This window comes from Stegostoma tigrinum, chromosome 7 (assembly GCF_030684315.1).
Source record: "Stegostoma tigrinum isolate sSteTig4 chromosome 7, sSteTig4.hap1, whole genome shotgun sequence".
NCBI lineage: Eukaryota > Metazoa > Chordata > Chondrichthyes > Orectolobiformes > Stegostomatidae > Stegostoma > Stegostoma tigrinum.
In genome coordinates this window covers 58,670,586-58,687,042 of record NC_081360.1, presented here as the reverse complement: position 1 = coordinate 58,687,042, position 16,457 = coordinate 58,670,586, and the positions used below count along the sequence as shown (strand labels likewise).

The 16,457-nt window shown below is 39.6% G+C and overlaps 1 protein-coding gene across 13 annotated transcripts in view; it reads left to right on the top strand.

Annotated features, from left to right (window-relative positions):
* The window catches only part of baz2ba (bromodomain adjacent to zinc finger domain, 2Ba), a 329,006-nt gene that overhangs the window by 247,049 nt on the left and 65,500 nt on the right, over positions 1–16,457 (top strand). For all 13 annotated transcript variants that reach the window (XM_059647301.1, XM_059647305.1, XM_059647303.1 and 10 more), the window contains 6 exons: positions 1,818–1,958; positions 3,827–4,081; positions 7,585–7,799; positions 7,965–8,039; positions 9,026–9,269; positions 12,565–12,627. In XM_059647301.1, coding sequence (XP_059503284.1) covers positions 1,818–1,958; positions 3,827–4,081; positions 7,585–7,799; positions 7,965–8,039; positions 9,026–9,269; positions 12,565–12,627 — 993 coding nt within the window. The remainder of the gene's footprint in view (positions 1–1,817; positions 1,959–3,826; positions 4,082–7,584; positions 7,800–7,964; positions 8,040–9,025; positions 9,270–12,564; positions 12,628–16,457) is intronic.

The following is a 16,457-nucleotide window of genomic DNA, read 5'->3' as shown; positions in this document are numbered from 1 at the left end:
AGAAATGGAGAGCCCACAGACTGTCTGAGTTAGGGGTTGCGGGTGTAGAGTGGCAACAGCATGTACCATTGGCAAGATGGATTGCAGAAATTTACCAAAGCACCTTCTAACCACTGTCACCTTGCCAGGAGCACCAGACCCAAGGAAACCAATTGTCATTTCCTCTCCAAGTCATTTCCCTGAATTGGAAATATTTTAATCATTCTTTTATTGCCAAACTCTGAAATTCTCTCTCTGACAGGGCTTTGGTAGTACATAAGCCATGTGAACTGCACCTGTTTAAGACTGAGCTCATCACCTTCCTGTGAGCAAGTAGAGATGGGCACTAAATTTTATCCTAACCAGCAATGCTCATGTCTTGACCCAATGAAAAATGAACTGCTCTCTGTCTGATCTGAGCATTTTGCGTTGCTGAGATTGCAGTTATTTGGTTACTCAGAACATGGATAAGATTGGCAGCGAAACATCAAAAAATAGCAGCTTACGTTCATAGTGTCTTCATCATAACAACAAAATGACTCAAAGTCCATCACTGGCATTGTAAAGCAAATTTTTAACACTGACCAATGTAAGCAAACATTAGGTCAGATGATCGAAAGGTATTAAGGCTTTCCTTAAACAAGGAGAGCAAGGTTGAGAGGCAGAGAGCTGTAGGCTGGTATTAGGAACCTGTGGCCTAGGCGGCATCAGTAATCTGGCAGGTAAATTTGAAGAATGTCAAGAATTCAGAATAAGGCTAGTATAGATAGCTCGCATGGTTCTGGAGCTGGAGTAGATTACACAGATAGGAAGGGGCAAGGCTCAGGAGAGATTTGGAAACAAGGATGGATGAATGAAAACATTGCTTGCTTAGAGCCAGTGTACATTTGTGAGTACAGGGCCGTCAGGGGATTTTGTCTCGCTGCAAGTTATCATAATCTGTTCAAGATCCATTAGCAATGTCATAGAGATCTGTTAATATCTAGAGTCATAGAGATATACAGCATGGAAACAGACCCTTCGGTCCAATCGTTCATGCCAACCAGACGTCCTATGTAAATATAGTCTCATTAGCCAGCAGTGGGCCCATATCTCTCTCAACCCTTCCTATTCATATATCCATCCAGATGACTTTCAAATGTTGTAATGGTACAAGCCCCCACCCACTTCCTCTAGCATCTCATTTCATACACGCACCACCCTCTGCATGAAAAAAGTTGCCCCTTAAGTCCCTTTTATATCTTTCCCCACTCATCTTTAACCTATGCCCTCTAGTTTTTGACTCCCCCCACCTTGGGGGAAAGACCTTGCCAATTTACCCTATCCATGCTCCTCATGATTTAATAAACCTCTAAGATCCCACCTCAGCCTCAGACCCTGTAGGGAAAATAACCCCAGCCTATTCAGCTATTCCTACAGCTCAATTCCTTCAACCCTGACAACACTATTGTAAATCTTTTTTGAACCCTTTCTCGTTTCACAACATCCTTCCTATTAGGAACGAGTTCAGAATTGCACACAATATTCCAAAAGTGGCTGAACCAATGTCCTGTACAGCTGCAACATGACCTCCCAACTCTTTATAACCAAAGTACTAACCAATAAAGGCAAGCGCCGCCTTCACTATCCTATCTGCCTGCAACTCCACTTTCAAGAAACTATGAACCTGAACTCCAAGTTCTCTTTGTTCAGAAACACTCCCCCGGACTTACAATTAAGTGTAAAAGCCCTGCTCTGATTTGCCTTTTCAAAATGCAGCACCTCACATTTCTCTAAATTAAACTCCATCTGCCACCCCTTGGCCTTATGTTATTATTACTGTTTATTATTACTCAAAGGAAAAGGAGCGACTGAAGCAGGAGAAGAAGGTTGAGAAACGCTTAAATAAAGAACGGAAATTAGAACAGAAAAAGTTGGAGTTGCAAATGGCAAAGGAGCTAAAGAAACCTAACGAAGATATGTGTTTGTCGGACCATAAGGTAAACCTTTCACAAGAATTGAGCAATTTTTTTCAATTCCTCAAATTGTTTGTTGTTCAGAGGATGAATCCTTCTGTCAGTTCTTCCACTGAACTCAGTACTGTATTTGTATGTATGCATATTTTGTTTGAAATGAGCATGTTGCTGCAAATGAGTTTGAGTTCTGACCAGATAATCATAGTAGACCATGAAATGCAATAGTCTGAAGCATGAGCATTTTCAAAAAGTGATACAAAGTATGATATAAATTCAGGAATTATTGATTAAGTGATGTAAAAATTAAAGATTGTAGCGAGAGAAAAGCAGAAGAGTTTTGAAATATTGGAAAATAATCAAATTACAATAGAAGACTGTTAATTCTCAAAGGAATGTGTGACTAAATTAGATGGGGAGAAAAGATTAGGAAAATGTATAGAATTGAGTTTTTACAGCGTAGATCCATAAGAGAAGAATATTCAGTGCAGTGTTAATCACAATAGCATTGTTTAAAAATGGACTCATAATAAATGATTGAGGAAATAGGTCAGAGTTGTGATTGAGCATAATATGTCTGCTGACATGTTTCCTGTATTCGTTCAAGTGTGCAAGAAAGGTTTTTGGAAATATCTTCTCAGACATCAGTGTTATTCCGCTCTTGGATGCGTTTTGTTTTTGTAGAAAGTTAAAAATTTGTTGATGGGAAGTAAATATTTGACATGTTATGAAGCTTCAGGATGGTAACTTCAGTAACGGAGATATGTACCCCTTTAAACCCTTCCTATTCATATATTTAGAGTTATTGACATACATAGCACAGAAACAGACCCTTCCGTTGACTTGTCAATGCCACCAAGATATCTGAAACTGATCTAGTCCTATTTTCCAGCATTTGACCCACCTCTCTCTAAACCCTTCCTGTTCATATACCCTTCCAGAAGCCTTTTAAATATTGTTAGTGTATCAGTCTCCTTCAACTCATCTGGCAGCTCATTCCATACACGCACTAGCTTCTGCATGAAAATGTTGTCCCTTACGTCCCTTTTTAAGTCTTTCCCCTCTCACCAATGCCCTCTAGTTCTAGACTCCACTAGCCTGGGGAAAAGACCTTGACTACTCCCCTTATCCACGCCCTTCATGATTTTATAAACCTCTATAAGATCCCGCCTTAGCTTCTGACACTCCATGGAAAATAGCCCCATCGTATTCGGCCTGTCTCTCTGGCTCAAACCCTCCAACCCAGGCAACATTCTTGTAAGTCATTTCTGAACCGTTTCAAGTTTCACAACATCTTTCCTATAGCAGGGAGGCCATAACTGAACGCAGTATTCCATAAGTGGCCGAACCAATGTCCTGTACAACCTCAAAATGACATACCAACCCCTAAACTCGATGCACTGACCAATAAAGGCAAGCGTACCAAATGCCTTCACTACTGTTTCCCTGTGACTCCACTTTCAAGGAGCTATGATTCTTCATTTAAAAAGAAACAATGTTCAAAACGCTATTACGGTTGCATGACTCTAAATATTCTCAGCAAACATCTTGACACTGCCAGTGTGTCATGACGATAATGCATAACAGTAAGGGCTTAATTTTGTTTTGACCTGCCCTTAAATTTGTGCTTATGTAACTGGAGGATATAATTCAAACAATCAAACATTCTTGAGTTGTCTCCAATTTTTCTACATTTATTTGTATTAAGAACTCATGTTGAGCCAAAGTTTTTAATTTTTAGAAAAGGACTTGGCCGAGTTGGCAATGTAAGCTTACAATCATTGGATAATGGCACCGCTGTAACCCAAGAACTTAGGAAATGAACCATCATTTGGCTAGTTATTCTTCAAGAAATATTTCTTGACTTTTTTTTTCCCATTTGTTTCTGCTGCTAGGCTCTGCCAGAATTTCATCCCATTCCGGGTCTTGTACTAACTGGGGGTGCCTTTGCTGATTGCCTTATGGTCGTACAGTTTCTCCACAACTTTGGTAAGGTTCTAGGCTTTGATGTAAGTGTTGATGTTCCAACGTTGAATGTACTTCAAGAAGGACTGCTTAACATTGGTGACAGCATGGGAGAAATCCAGAATTTATTGGTGAGACTATTGGCTGCTGCTGTACTTGACCCAGGACTACCATCAGGCCATAAGGTACGAATACACTTTGTCTTTATTAATAACTAGAGCATTGAAATGAAGCCAAGTACAGATTATTGTTCATAAGTATTGATTACCTTTCATAAACACAGTCTTCATTTTTAAAATATTACATAATATGTTTACTAACAATGGACTAGCTTGTTGATTAAAATAAAGATTGATTAATTTGCCAAGCTCAATTCAGCTCATAATCTAATGAACTACTTCACATACAAAAGTAGGTATGAGACAACTTTAACGAAATCAAACAGGATTTTTCATCTCAAAATGCGTAAGTTAATCATTAATTGTCATACATTGATCGTCAGTTTGATTTAAAAATTTCTTGAACCAGTTACTGTCATTTTTTTTGTAAAGATTTCATGCAAGTGTGCATTTGTGAATGAAAAAGTTTGAACACAAAAACTACAGGATGTGATTCAGATTCAATATGTAAACATTTAGAAATTAGAAATAAATCATTTATGGACTGCAGTGGATATTATCAAAATGATGAGGCGCAGATAGATATGAGTGTCCCAGTCCATGAATCACAAATTGTTAGTATACAGATATAGTATGTAATCAGGATCGTTGATAGAATGTAAAGGTTTATTCAGTATAAGAATAATGAAGTTATGTTTCAGTTATACAGGACATTTCTGAGACTACATCTGGGGTATTATATACAGTCACCACACTTACAGAAGGACATTAATGCACTGAAAGGAGTTCAGAGAAAGTTTATTAGACTAATACCTGGAATGAGCAGTTTTCTTAATGAGGAAAGGTAAGGTGGGTTAGGCCTGTATCCTCTGAAGTTGAGAAGAGCCAGATGTGATTTAATTGAAACACATGAAATTCCATAGGGTGGATGAGGGAAGGATGTTTCCTCTTGTTGGAGAATCTAGAGCGAGGGGCCATTAAAAATTGGGTTATCCATTTAAGACAGATGAGAAAAAGATCTTGCTGTGAGATTTGAGCCTTTTGAATTCCCTTCCTCAAAAAGCAGTGGGCGTAGAATATTTAAGCATTTTTAAACAGTTGTAGGTAGGTTCTTGATTACCAAGGGGAAGAAAGATTATTGGGATTTGCTGGAATGCTGAGGTCACAATCAGATCAGCCATGATTCCATTGAATGATGGACTGGCCATGTGGCCTACCATTGTTTCTTGTTCGTATTGCTGTATTGTAAAGTTATATCAAAGTTTAAAATCTAATTTAAAACCAATGTTAAGTATTGCCAAAGTTTGTTCTGTTATATTGGCAAGGAACAATGAACAAAGAAGATTACAGCGCAGGAACTGGTCCTTCAGCCCTCCAAGCCTGCGCCGATCCAGATCCTCTATCTAAACCTGTCGCCTATTTTCCAAGGATCTGTATGCCTCTGCTGCCTGCCCATTCATGTATCTGTCTAGATACATCTTAAATGACACTATCGTGCCCGCCTCTACCACCTCCGCTGGCCACCCGTTCCAGGCACCCACCATCCTCTGCGTAAAGAACTTTACACGCGCATCTCCCTTAAACTTTTCCCCTCTCACCTTGAAATCGTGACCCCTAGTCATTGAGTTCCCCTGTCTGGGAAAGAAGCTTTTGCTATCCATCCTGTCTATACCTCTCATGATTTTGTAGACCTCAATCAGGTCCCCACCCTCAACCTCCGTCTTTCTAATGTAATAATCCTAATCTACTCAACCTCTCTTCGTAGCTAGCACCATCCATGCCACGCAACATCCTGGTGAACCTCCTCTGCACCTTCTCGAAAGCATTCACCTTCTTTTGGTAATGTGGCGACCAGAACTGTACGCAGTATTCCAAATGTGGTTGAACCAAAGTCCAACACAACTGTAACATGACCTGCCAACTCTTGTACTCAATACCCCGTCCGATGAATGAAAGTATGCCATATGACTTCTTGACCATTCTATCGACCTGCGTTGCCACCTTCAGGGTACAATGGACCTGAACACCCAGACCTCTCGGTGCATCAACTTTTCCCAGGGCTTTTCCATTTACCATATAGTTCACTCTTGAATTGGATCTTCCAAAATGCATCACCTCGCATTTGCATTTGGAAGCCAACATTTTTTTTGTGAATTCCAATTTGCATCCTCCAACTTTTCTAAAAGACCTTGGTGTAAATACAAATGCAGTTTTAGAGTACTATATTCATCTCTATGCACTGTTTCTTCTAACACAGACTCATGTTTCTGTCAAATACCTGTGGGATGCCAGTTGGAAATATAACAACATTTTTTTCTGTCCTTGAATCAAATCATTCATGTGAATCGTTAGGAGGGGAGTTTATATTTGCAGATACATTCTGTTTCATTCAAAAAGCACACAATTTATAGACAGTCAATCAATGAGGTGTTTTTTAAATTCCTACTTTAGAAAGAAAACCAGTCTGACTCCAAACCAAAACACAAACCAATTCTAAAGAAGGCCTCACACCTAACGCACATTATCTGACCCAAAATGTCACCTCCTGTTTACAGTGATAAAACCTTTAGTTCTCTCAAGATAGTGACTTGAAGGAATTTGGGGATTTACGTATGCATACTTATCACTTAAAATCTTATAACTGATTAAAGATTTAACAGCATCTTAGGTTTGTTTATTTATCCTCATTAGTGATGTGACCCATTGAGTTTTTGCTTATAACTTCTGTGTTTGATACTATTTCTCTCACTAATGCCTGAAGAAGGAGAGGGGCTCCGAAACCTTGTGTTTTCAAATAAATTTGTTGGATTATAACCTGGTGGCATGCGATTTCTGGCCAAATCAAATTGAACAGGTGGAATGCCTTAATTTTAGTTGCCTTCTCTCTAATATTGCTCACTTGAGTTTTAAGGATGTATACCGGCACCATAGTAAATCCTTTCAAGCAGAAAAAGAGTGTTTATAAAGAAGCTTTTCTAAATTTAAGGAAAAATTGTTTTCCAATTGTTGTTAATGTCAGTGTGAATTGTTCTAAAAGAAGAAATTAGCGCATTAACTTTGGTTCATGGCTTCAGACGTTGAAAGAAGACAGACTGAGACAGGCAAGGTCAATCATTTTAAGAAAAGTGTTTAGAATAGCTTGAAAGAATGTGTCACACTTTTGGCGATGAGGGCTCTATATTTTCTTGGACTGAGCCCCAACTGTCACTTCTGTTAGCAGATGGTGAGACCCCTGGAAAATTCCTACAAAATAATCAATTTTGTAGAACTTTTCGTATGCAACCATATGATTTTACTCTTTTAGCCTTCAAAATGTTCACTGAATAGACAAGGTTTGATTGTGGATCAATAAGTTGCTTTTTTTTATTTAAGGCAGAACTGAACAGCATAATGCACCGCAATGTATATCTATCCAGCTACCTTAATGCAAAAAGCAATAAAGCCGTCACTTTTCATTGATCCATACATAGGCCTGACTTGGATAGTGGGATAAATTCTTGTCAAACACGGTTGCTACCACATTAGTAATAATAATTTATGTTCATTTTTATATACATACTGTTCTTCAGGCACGAACATTTCTTGGAGACCATGTAACCAATGTCACGATTAACAAGGACACTGTTTCGGAGATCCTACAGATCTATCTGGAGGCCCACAATGGACGAACTGAACTTACTCAGAGTTTAATCACCAAACCTTTCCAGGCACACACACCAGCTCAAAAAGCTTCTGTACTTGCATTCTTGGTTAATGAACTTGCATGCAGCAAGGTTGTGGTGAAGTAAGTGTTTTATCTTAAGTTTCGTGTGAAGTGTGCCTTTTAGAAGCGGTCACGTGACCATCAGTGTGAATTGTTCTAAAAGAATTAGCATATTAACCTCGGTTTATGGCTTCAGGCATTGAAAGAAATCAGGATAATACAGGCAATGTCTGCCTTTTTTTTCAGTGAGATCGATAAAAACATCGACCACATGTCTAATCTGAGACGAGACAAATGGATTGTGGAAGGGAAACTTCGGAAGTAAGTTTTATAATGTCCTTCCTTGGACAACGTAAGAATATAGGAAATATGGTCTATTCCTGGTCCTATGATCTATTGAGACTTCTCCACCATTCAGTACAATCACAATGCTTCAATTCACTTAACCACCTGCTCCTCACATCCTTTGACTTCTGAGAGACTAAAACTTTATCTATTTCAGTCATAAATATAATCAACAAAGGAACATTCATTGCTTCTACCCTTGAATAGAAAATACCAACATTTGACAACCCTTTGAGCAAAGACATTTCTCCTTATCTATCTTAAAGATTCACCTCTTATCGCGAGACAGTGACCCCTATGACCTCATTTCCCAGCCCGGTGAAGCAATATCAGTCTGTCTTGTCAGTCTCCTTGAAAAGCTTGTACATGTCAAAGAGGTTGCCTCTCATTCTTCTAAATTCCAGAGAATATAGACCCAATTTACTCAGTCTCGCATCATAGGCTAATCTTTTCATTCCAGGGAAATCTAATGAATTTTCCCTGCTGCCTCATATCCTTCCCTAAATATGAAGATTGAAACTCTACATCATATTCTGATGCAACAATCCCCTTGCAGTAATGGGCAGCATATCACATACCTTCATAATTGCAATATCTTGTAAATGGCAATAAATGTGTTTCATTTCCAATTGAAATTGAAATATTCCTAGTATGTACAACATTGGTTTTCCAGGTGTAAAATTTTGAAGTTTGTTTCATCTGTTGCCACCAACACCCCCCCCCCCCCCCCCCCCCCGCAAAAAAATTGTTCCATATCATTTTTGTGTTTTCCTCCTGGTTCACCAAAATAATTGAATAATTAAAATTTTTGTTCAGTATGTGACATTTATCAGATGTGATGCAAGGAAATTGTTAGGCTTTCTTTTCTCCTGTATTTTGTTGAGCACAATTCTTTTGAACTGCCAGAAGTCATGTTACAGTGCCCTTGTTTTAAAGACTTGACACACTTTCACTATTAATAGGCTTAAAATTATTCATGCTAAACGAACTGGTAAGAAGGAGACTATTGGCAGTGCTGATAGCAATGGAGACCACCGGTTTTTAGGAACTCCCACACCTGGTCGAAAAAGAAAAAGAAAATGTGGGGATAGTGATGATGACGATGACGATGACGATGACAGTGATGATCAAGGGGAAGATGAGGATGATGACGAAGATAAAGATGAAGAGAAGAAAGCAAAAAAAATGGAAATTGCTGATGATGAGGTAATTTGAACAGTGTTCATCTTGAAATGTAGTTGAGATTATGAGCTAAGACTCCGTTTTGTAACATTTTGGTCCTGAGTTTAACTTTTGTTTGTTTTTAATGGAATATATCAGAGAGTCATACAGCACGGAAACAGACTGTTTGGCCCAACCCGTCCATGCTGATGAGCTTTCCTGAACTGAACTAGTCTCATTTGCCTGCATTTGGCATATATCCTTCTACCCTTCCTGTTGCATTAAATGTTGCATTGATATTCACCTCTGCCACTTCGTCCTGCAGCTCGTTTCATATATCCACCACCCTCTGTGAAGGAGTTGCCTCTCAGATCATTTTTAAATCATTCCCCTCTTACCTTGAACCTATGCCCTCTAGTTTTGGACTTCCCTACAATGAGAAAAAGATCATGGCCGTTCACTTATCTATGCCCATCGTCACTTTATAAACCTCTACAAGGTCACCTTTCAGCTCCTATGCTCCAGAGAAAGAAGTCCCAGCCTATCTAGCCTCTCGTTATAAATGTGAAACCCTTCAATCTCGGTTACATCCTCGCAAATCATTTTTGCGCTGACAGCAGACCCAGCACCGATCCTTGTGGCACAACGCTATTCAGAGGCCTCCAGTCTAATGAGCAAGCATCTACCACCACCCTCTGTCTTCTACTATCAAGCCAATTTTGTATCCAGTTGACTATCTCTCCCTGGATGCCAAGTGGTCTAACCTTATCAGCCAGCCTACCATACAGAACCTTGACGAAGATTTTGATAATGTCTCTGTAGACCATATCTACTACTCTGTCTACATCTATCTTCTTGGTCACTTCTTCAAAAAAATATCTCAATCAAGTTTGAGACACGATTGCCTATGCACAAAGTCAAATACTGACTATCTCTATTCAGTCTTTGCCTTTCCAAATGCATGCTAATCCTATCTGTCAGAATCCCTACCAATAGTTTACCCACCACTGATGTGCTCGCTGATCTGTAGTTGCTGGACTTTTCTTTGCAGCCTTTCTTATGTAATGGCACAATATTCATCTATCTCCAGTCTTCCAACGCCTCACCTATGGCTGTCAATGGTACAACTATCTCTGCTAGGGGCCCTACAATTTCTTCCCTGGCTTCCCACAATGCCCTGGTACACTCTTATCAGGCCCTGGGGATTTATATACCTGCAACTATTCTTTTGAACTGTGGACTGTTTTCAAGGCATCACTATTTATGTCCTCTGAGTTCCCTAGCTCCCATGTCTTTTCACATAGTTGCAAAGTATTCTTTACGATCTCTGCCATCTCCTGTGGTTAATCTTTTAAGGGGCTCTGTTCTGTCCCGAGTTGCTCTTTTGACCTTAATATACTTGTAGGATCTCTTTGAATTCTCTTTAACTTTACATGCTAAAACTATCTCATGTCCCATTTTTGTCCTCCTGATTTCCCTCTTAACTGTACTCTTACACCATTTGTGCTGTACAAAGATTCAGTTCATCCCAACTGTCTATATCTGACATATGCCTCCTTCCCTACTCCTATCAACCTTGCCATCTGCACTAACAGGAATATGCTGGCCCTGAACTATTGGTAGCTTTCATTTGAAAGCCTCCCACTTGCCAGGTGTCCCTTCATCTGCAAACAGCCTCCCCTAGTTAACTTTTGAATGTTCCTGTCTAATACCATAAAAATTGGTCCTGTCAAATTTAGACCTTCAACTTGTGGACCAGACCTGTTCTTTTCCACAACTATTTTGAAACTAATAGAATGACGGTCACTGGTTCCAAAGTATTTGCCCTTTCGGCAACGAGGGCCATCTATGCATTGACTGAGAGAGTTTTCCTGAAGACACTCAACAAGTTCCTCCCCATTAACGCCTTTAACACTATGACAGTTCCAGTATATGTTTGGAAAGTTAAAATCCTCCACTGTTATAACCCTATTGTTCTTACAGCTATCTGCAATATCTCTCCATATTTGCCTCTCAATTTCCTGCTGACTGCTGGAAGCCTATAGTATAATCCCATTAAAATGATCACCCCCCTGCTATTTCTCAGTTACACCCATATAGCTTTACTGGACAATTTGGTGTGAAACTGGTAATTTCCTGGTGATATCAAACAGGCAGATTGATGTGCTGCTATGCTTCAACAGTGTTGCATTATTTTCTAGTAAGCTTAGTAAATAACCTCTACAAATATGTGTGGGGCATGGGTGATGCAGAGTATGGAATGACGAGCAAAGGACAGTGACAGTGTGCAGCAGTGACATCTGTGCTGTGCAACTTCACAATGATACCAACAGCAACAGCCTTCTCTTCCAATACATTGGCAGGTGATGTAATGTTTCTGGAACACTGGAAGTTTTTTTCCTGGCCCCCAAGATGCTCAATTTTTTAACATAATTTTTATGCTATCCTTGTGCATTGTCAGCATCATCAGCGTCAAGTGACAGTCTGCCATGCTGGTGCATCAAAAACAAATATCAAATGAAGGAAGTCACAGGTCATAGCATTTAAGCCAATGGTGCTTTGTTGCAGTGAATCTGACCATGATGGTAACTTGGTAATTTGAAATGGAGCACACAGTCATTTTTTTTTTTGGTTTAAAAAAAAATTCCAAGAAAATCCTTTTCGAAAAAAAAAGCCCTTTGTGGTTTTGTTTTAGCATGTTCCCTATTCTGTCTATTTCTTTAAAGGTTAAGTATGCATTTACTAAATTGCTGTCAAAAACTGAAATGTGAACAAGAGATAAAGGTTAAGACAGTTATTTGATCCTATGCATTGATCTAACCAGCCTATTAATGCATTTTTTAAAAGTGAAAATAGCCTTTTGCATAGAATTATCAAAGCTGAGTTTGATCATAATTTTTTTTCATTCATTCTCGGATGATTTGGGCATCACTGGCTAGGCCGGTATTAATTACCCATCCTTAATTGCTGGAGGGCAGTTAAGAGTCAACCACCATTGCAGTTGTTCTGGAGTCGCATGCGGACCAGATCATGTAAGGACATTAGTAAACCAGATATTTTTTCCAGCAATGGATAATGGTTTTGTGGTCATCATTAGACTCTTAATTATGGATTAATTTTACTGAATTCAAACTTCACCATCTGCCCGGGCAGCATTCAAACCCAGGTTCCAGACTGTGACTGGATCTCTGGATGAATAGTCAGGCAAGAAGACCTCAGGGCTACTGCTTCCCTTGTTGCTCTTGAGTGAGCCACATTGAATCTGAATTTGGAAGATCAAACATATGCCATTTATATATATCAAATATTGATAATAACAACTGCCAAATTTACTTTTTAGGATGATGGAGAACAGTCAACAAGTGTAGAAGAATTGGAGAAGCAGATTGAAAAGTTGAGCAAGGTAGGTGTTATTTTGCTTTCAAATCTAATTTGCATAATTTTTTAGATTGTCGTTTCCCTTTTCTTTCAAAGAGAAAAAAAACTTTGACTCATTGCCTTTATCCGTTCAATGTCAACACTAAGTTATTTATGCTGTATGTTCCCATACTTAATAAAACACATTTTGATGGAGAGGCAAGAGTTGGTACAGGTTAGAAACACAAAATCCAGCACTCTGTTTATTTAAAATTACTGCATATTGTATAACAATTGATTTATTATGAGTTCAGTCAAAGTCAATTAAAAATCTTTCATATTGATTTTTGAACTGAACAGCAAGGGTACATCTGCTACAAAATTCAATTGTGCACTGCCTGCATTTTTTTGTGCCTTTGGCATTGCTACAGGCTGCTGCTACTTAGTACATCCCGCAGCTACTAAACGTTGGTGGTAGATGGATGTGGTCCCACTCAAGCAGGCTGCGATATCCTGGATGGTATCAAGCTTCTTGGGTGCTGTTGGGGTTGTGACCATGCAGACAAGGAAAAGGTGGGGCAAACAAATCCAGAGTTCCCTGAATGACAAAGGATGTAGACGTTAACCTAAGAAAGAAAAAACCTGCTTATGGCAGGTGCAAAGCAGAAGGCATAATTGCGAATAAACAGAAATACTGAAAGTTTGATGGGGTGGAGATGGAGGAAAAAGTGAAAAAACAAATCAGAAAATTGAGAAAAAGAAAGCAGCTGACAGAAAGGGAAATCCCAGAGTCATCTTTAGGCTAAATAGGAAGAACGTAGTTTGAGATGGGAGCAGAGGCATCGCTGAAGTTTTAGATCAATACTTTGCATCTGTCTTTACAAAATAAGTGGATGCTGACCAAGTCATGGTGACAGACCAGGAAACTGATTCTAGAAAGGTTCAATTGAAAATGAAGAAATCTTGGATAGATTGTTGGTATTTAATGTTGATAAGGCACCAGGACTGGATGACATGCATCCAAGGATTTCAAAGGAAATGTGGACAGAAGTTGCATCTTTTAGTCTTTCCTCGAGTAGTGAGGCTCCAGCAGCCTGGAGGATTGCAAACATTATGGCCTTTTTCAAGAAATGTCCACAAGAATAATCTAAGCAATTACACACAAACTGGTTTACCTTAAGTAGTGGGAAAATTCTAGAAACAATTATTGAGAATAGAAGTAGTAATCATATGGAAAACGGGTGGCTTGATTAGGAAGGTTTAGCATGGTTGGCACTGTGACTGAGTGGTAAGCACTTGTGCCTCACAGCTCCAGGGACCAGTTTCAGTTCAAGCCTCCAGCGACTGTGGAGTTTGCACATTCTCCCGCTGTCTGGGTGCTCTGGTTTTCTTCCACAGTCCAAAGATGTGCAGGTTAGGTGGATTGGCAATGATAAATTGCCCATAGAAACCAGGGATCTGCAGGCTATATGGAATGGCCATGGTAAATGCAGGGTTACAGAGATAGAGTAGGGATGTGGATCTGGGTGGAGTACTTTTCAGAGGGTCAGTAGGATCTTTTTGGCCTGAAGAGCCTGCTTCCACACTGTAGAGATTCTATGGATTGCTAAAGAATATGTCACGTTTAGCTAACTTGCTAGAGTTTTTTGAAGAGTTAACAAGCATGACGAGTAAGGCTATGATGTGGTATGCATAGATTTCCAGAAGGCGTTTAATACAGTGTCATAGAACAAATTTGTAATGAAATTTTTAAGTCGTAGTATAAAAGGGAGTGTGTAGGTATATGGTTACAAAATTGTCTGAGTGATAGGGAAGAGCAATGGGGTCAATGGAAATCTTCCAGACTGGAGGAAGATTTGTAGTAGATTTGCCAGCAATAGTTGTTCAGTTGCTTTTTCTGAGACATATGAATGATCCGGATCTTGGTATGCGGCATACAGTTTCAGAGTTTGCAGATGACACTAAACTTGGAAGAATTGTAAATTGCGAGGAAGAAATTATGGAACTCCAAAAGGACATTGACAAATTGGTGGCGTAGACAGATAGAGGTGAAGGGGGTGAAGGAGCAGACAGATCTGTGTGTGCATGTGCACAGATCATTGAATATGGCAGGACAGGTGAAGATAGTTAATAAAACATTGTGTTTGCAGCTTTATTAATAGATGCACAGAGTGATAAAACAGGGAGGTGATGTTGAATTTGAACAAGACATTTTTAGACCTCACGTGGAGTATTGTGAACAGTGTGTGTGTCATGTCGCAAAGGCATGACTATATTGGAGAGAGTGCAGATGCGATCTACAAGAATGGAGAATTTAGAGGATCCAGACACTCCATTTCTGAGGTTGGCTTGAAGAAATTGGGACTGCCGTCCTTGGAAAGGAGGAGACGGAGAGGGGATTTGACAGAGGCTTTCACAGTTATGAGCGGGTTTATAGATTAGATAGGGAGAAGCTGAAAAAAATAGGGATGGAATAGATTTAAAGTGACCCGCAAGCTGAAGAAGTTGTGATCATGGTTATCAAAAGCTGAAGAAGCTTTGACACGGTGAGCAATTAGGGTATGGAATGCACTGCTTGGGATTCTAATGGAAGCAGGTTCAATTGAGGCATTCGTGAAGGCATTAGATGATTATTTTGTTATAGATCAAACCAAACCCCCTCAAAGTATTTTATGAAAAAGTTAGGTTCTAGGCCGTCTTCTTACTTGAAAGGCAAGTGCCAGGCATTGCACTTTGGATGTAACTCAGTTGGTCAAACCAGCAGTCTTGAAGCAGAACACACTTTTCATACACTATAATTAAAATCCAACAAAAGGAGGAAATAATTGGAATAATTAACTCCATCGGAAAATGTAGCATAATGATAACTACCAAAGATCTGCAAGTTGGGTGGATTGGTCATGCTAAATTGCCCACAGTATTCAGGGATATGTAGATTAAGTGGGTTATAGGGGGATGGGGTCTGGGTGGGCTGCTCCAAGGGTCAGTATGGACTTGTTGGGCTGAAGGACCTGTTTACACATTGTAGGGATTCTATAATGAAAAACAGTAACTGTTCCAATACAGTAACATTCCATAAATACACCCTAGGCAAAGGAAAATAAAGTAGATTATCTCACATGCAGTTCTCCAGTCCAGGACAAAAACATTGAGAAAACATAGAGTGAGATTAGCAGGAAGAGATGCACTGCAGCTCCCAAACCCATCTTCGAGACCTCAACAACTGCAACTGAAAAACTAAAACTAAAAACCCTGGTTCTACGGGAGCCCGGTCAAGCTGATTCTATTGTTCCGACTTTTAAAAAGAACCCAAGGCTTCACAAGACGTTTACTTTATTGGATTCAATAAACAGCTCCACACCTCAGTCTCGACCTTTACTCATAAACACAAAGAAGGCAAAATACACCTCTTAAAGCCATAGTATCATCACAATTTGGATAGAAATGGTGACCGAGATGTAGGAAAAGGCAAGGGATTGGTATGAGGTTAGATGGGACTCCTTAGAGCAAGAGGCTTAAATGGAGTGGTATTTAAGGGCACCCAAGAGGGTTTCTTGTAACAGTATATGGATAGTCCAACTAGAGGAGGTGCCATACTGAACCTTGAATTGGCTAATGAGCCTGGCCAGGTAACTGACCTTTGAGTGGGACAGCATTTTGATAACCATGATCACAACTTCTTAAGTTTTAAGATAGCTACGAACAAGAATATGTCAGGACCTTGCGGGAAATTATTAAATTGGGAGAGGGCAAATTATTTCAGTGTTAGGCAGGAGCTAGGGAACGTTAATTGGGAGGAGTTGTTATCAGGCAAGTCTACATTTGACATGTTGAAACCGTTTAAAGATCTGCTACAGAGAGTTCCAGACTGGCATG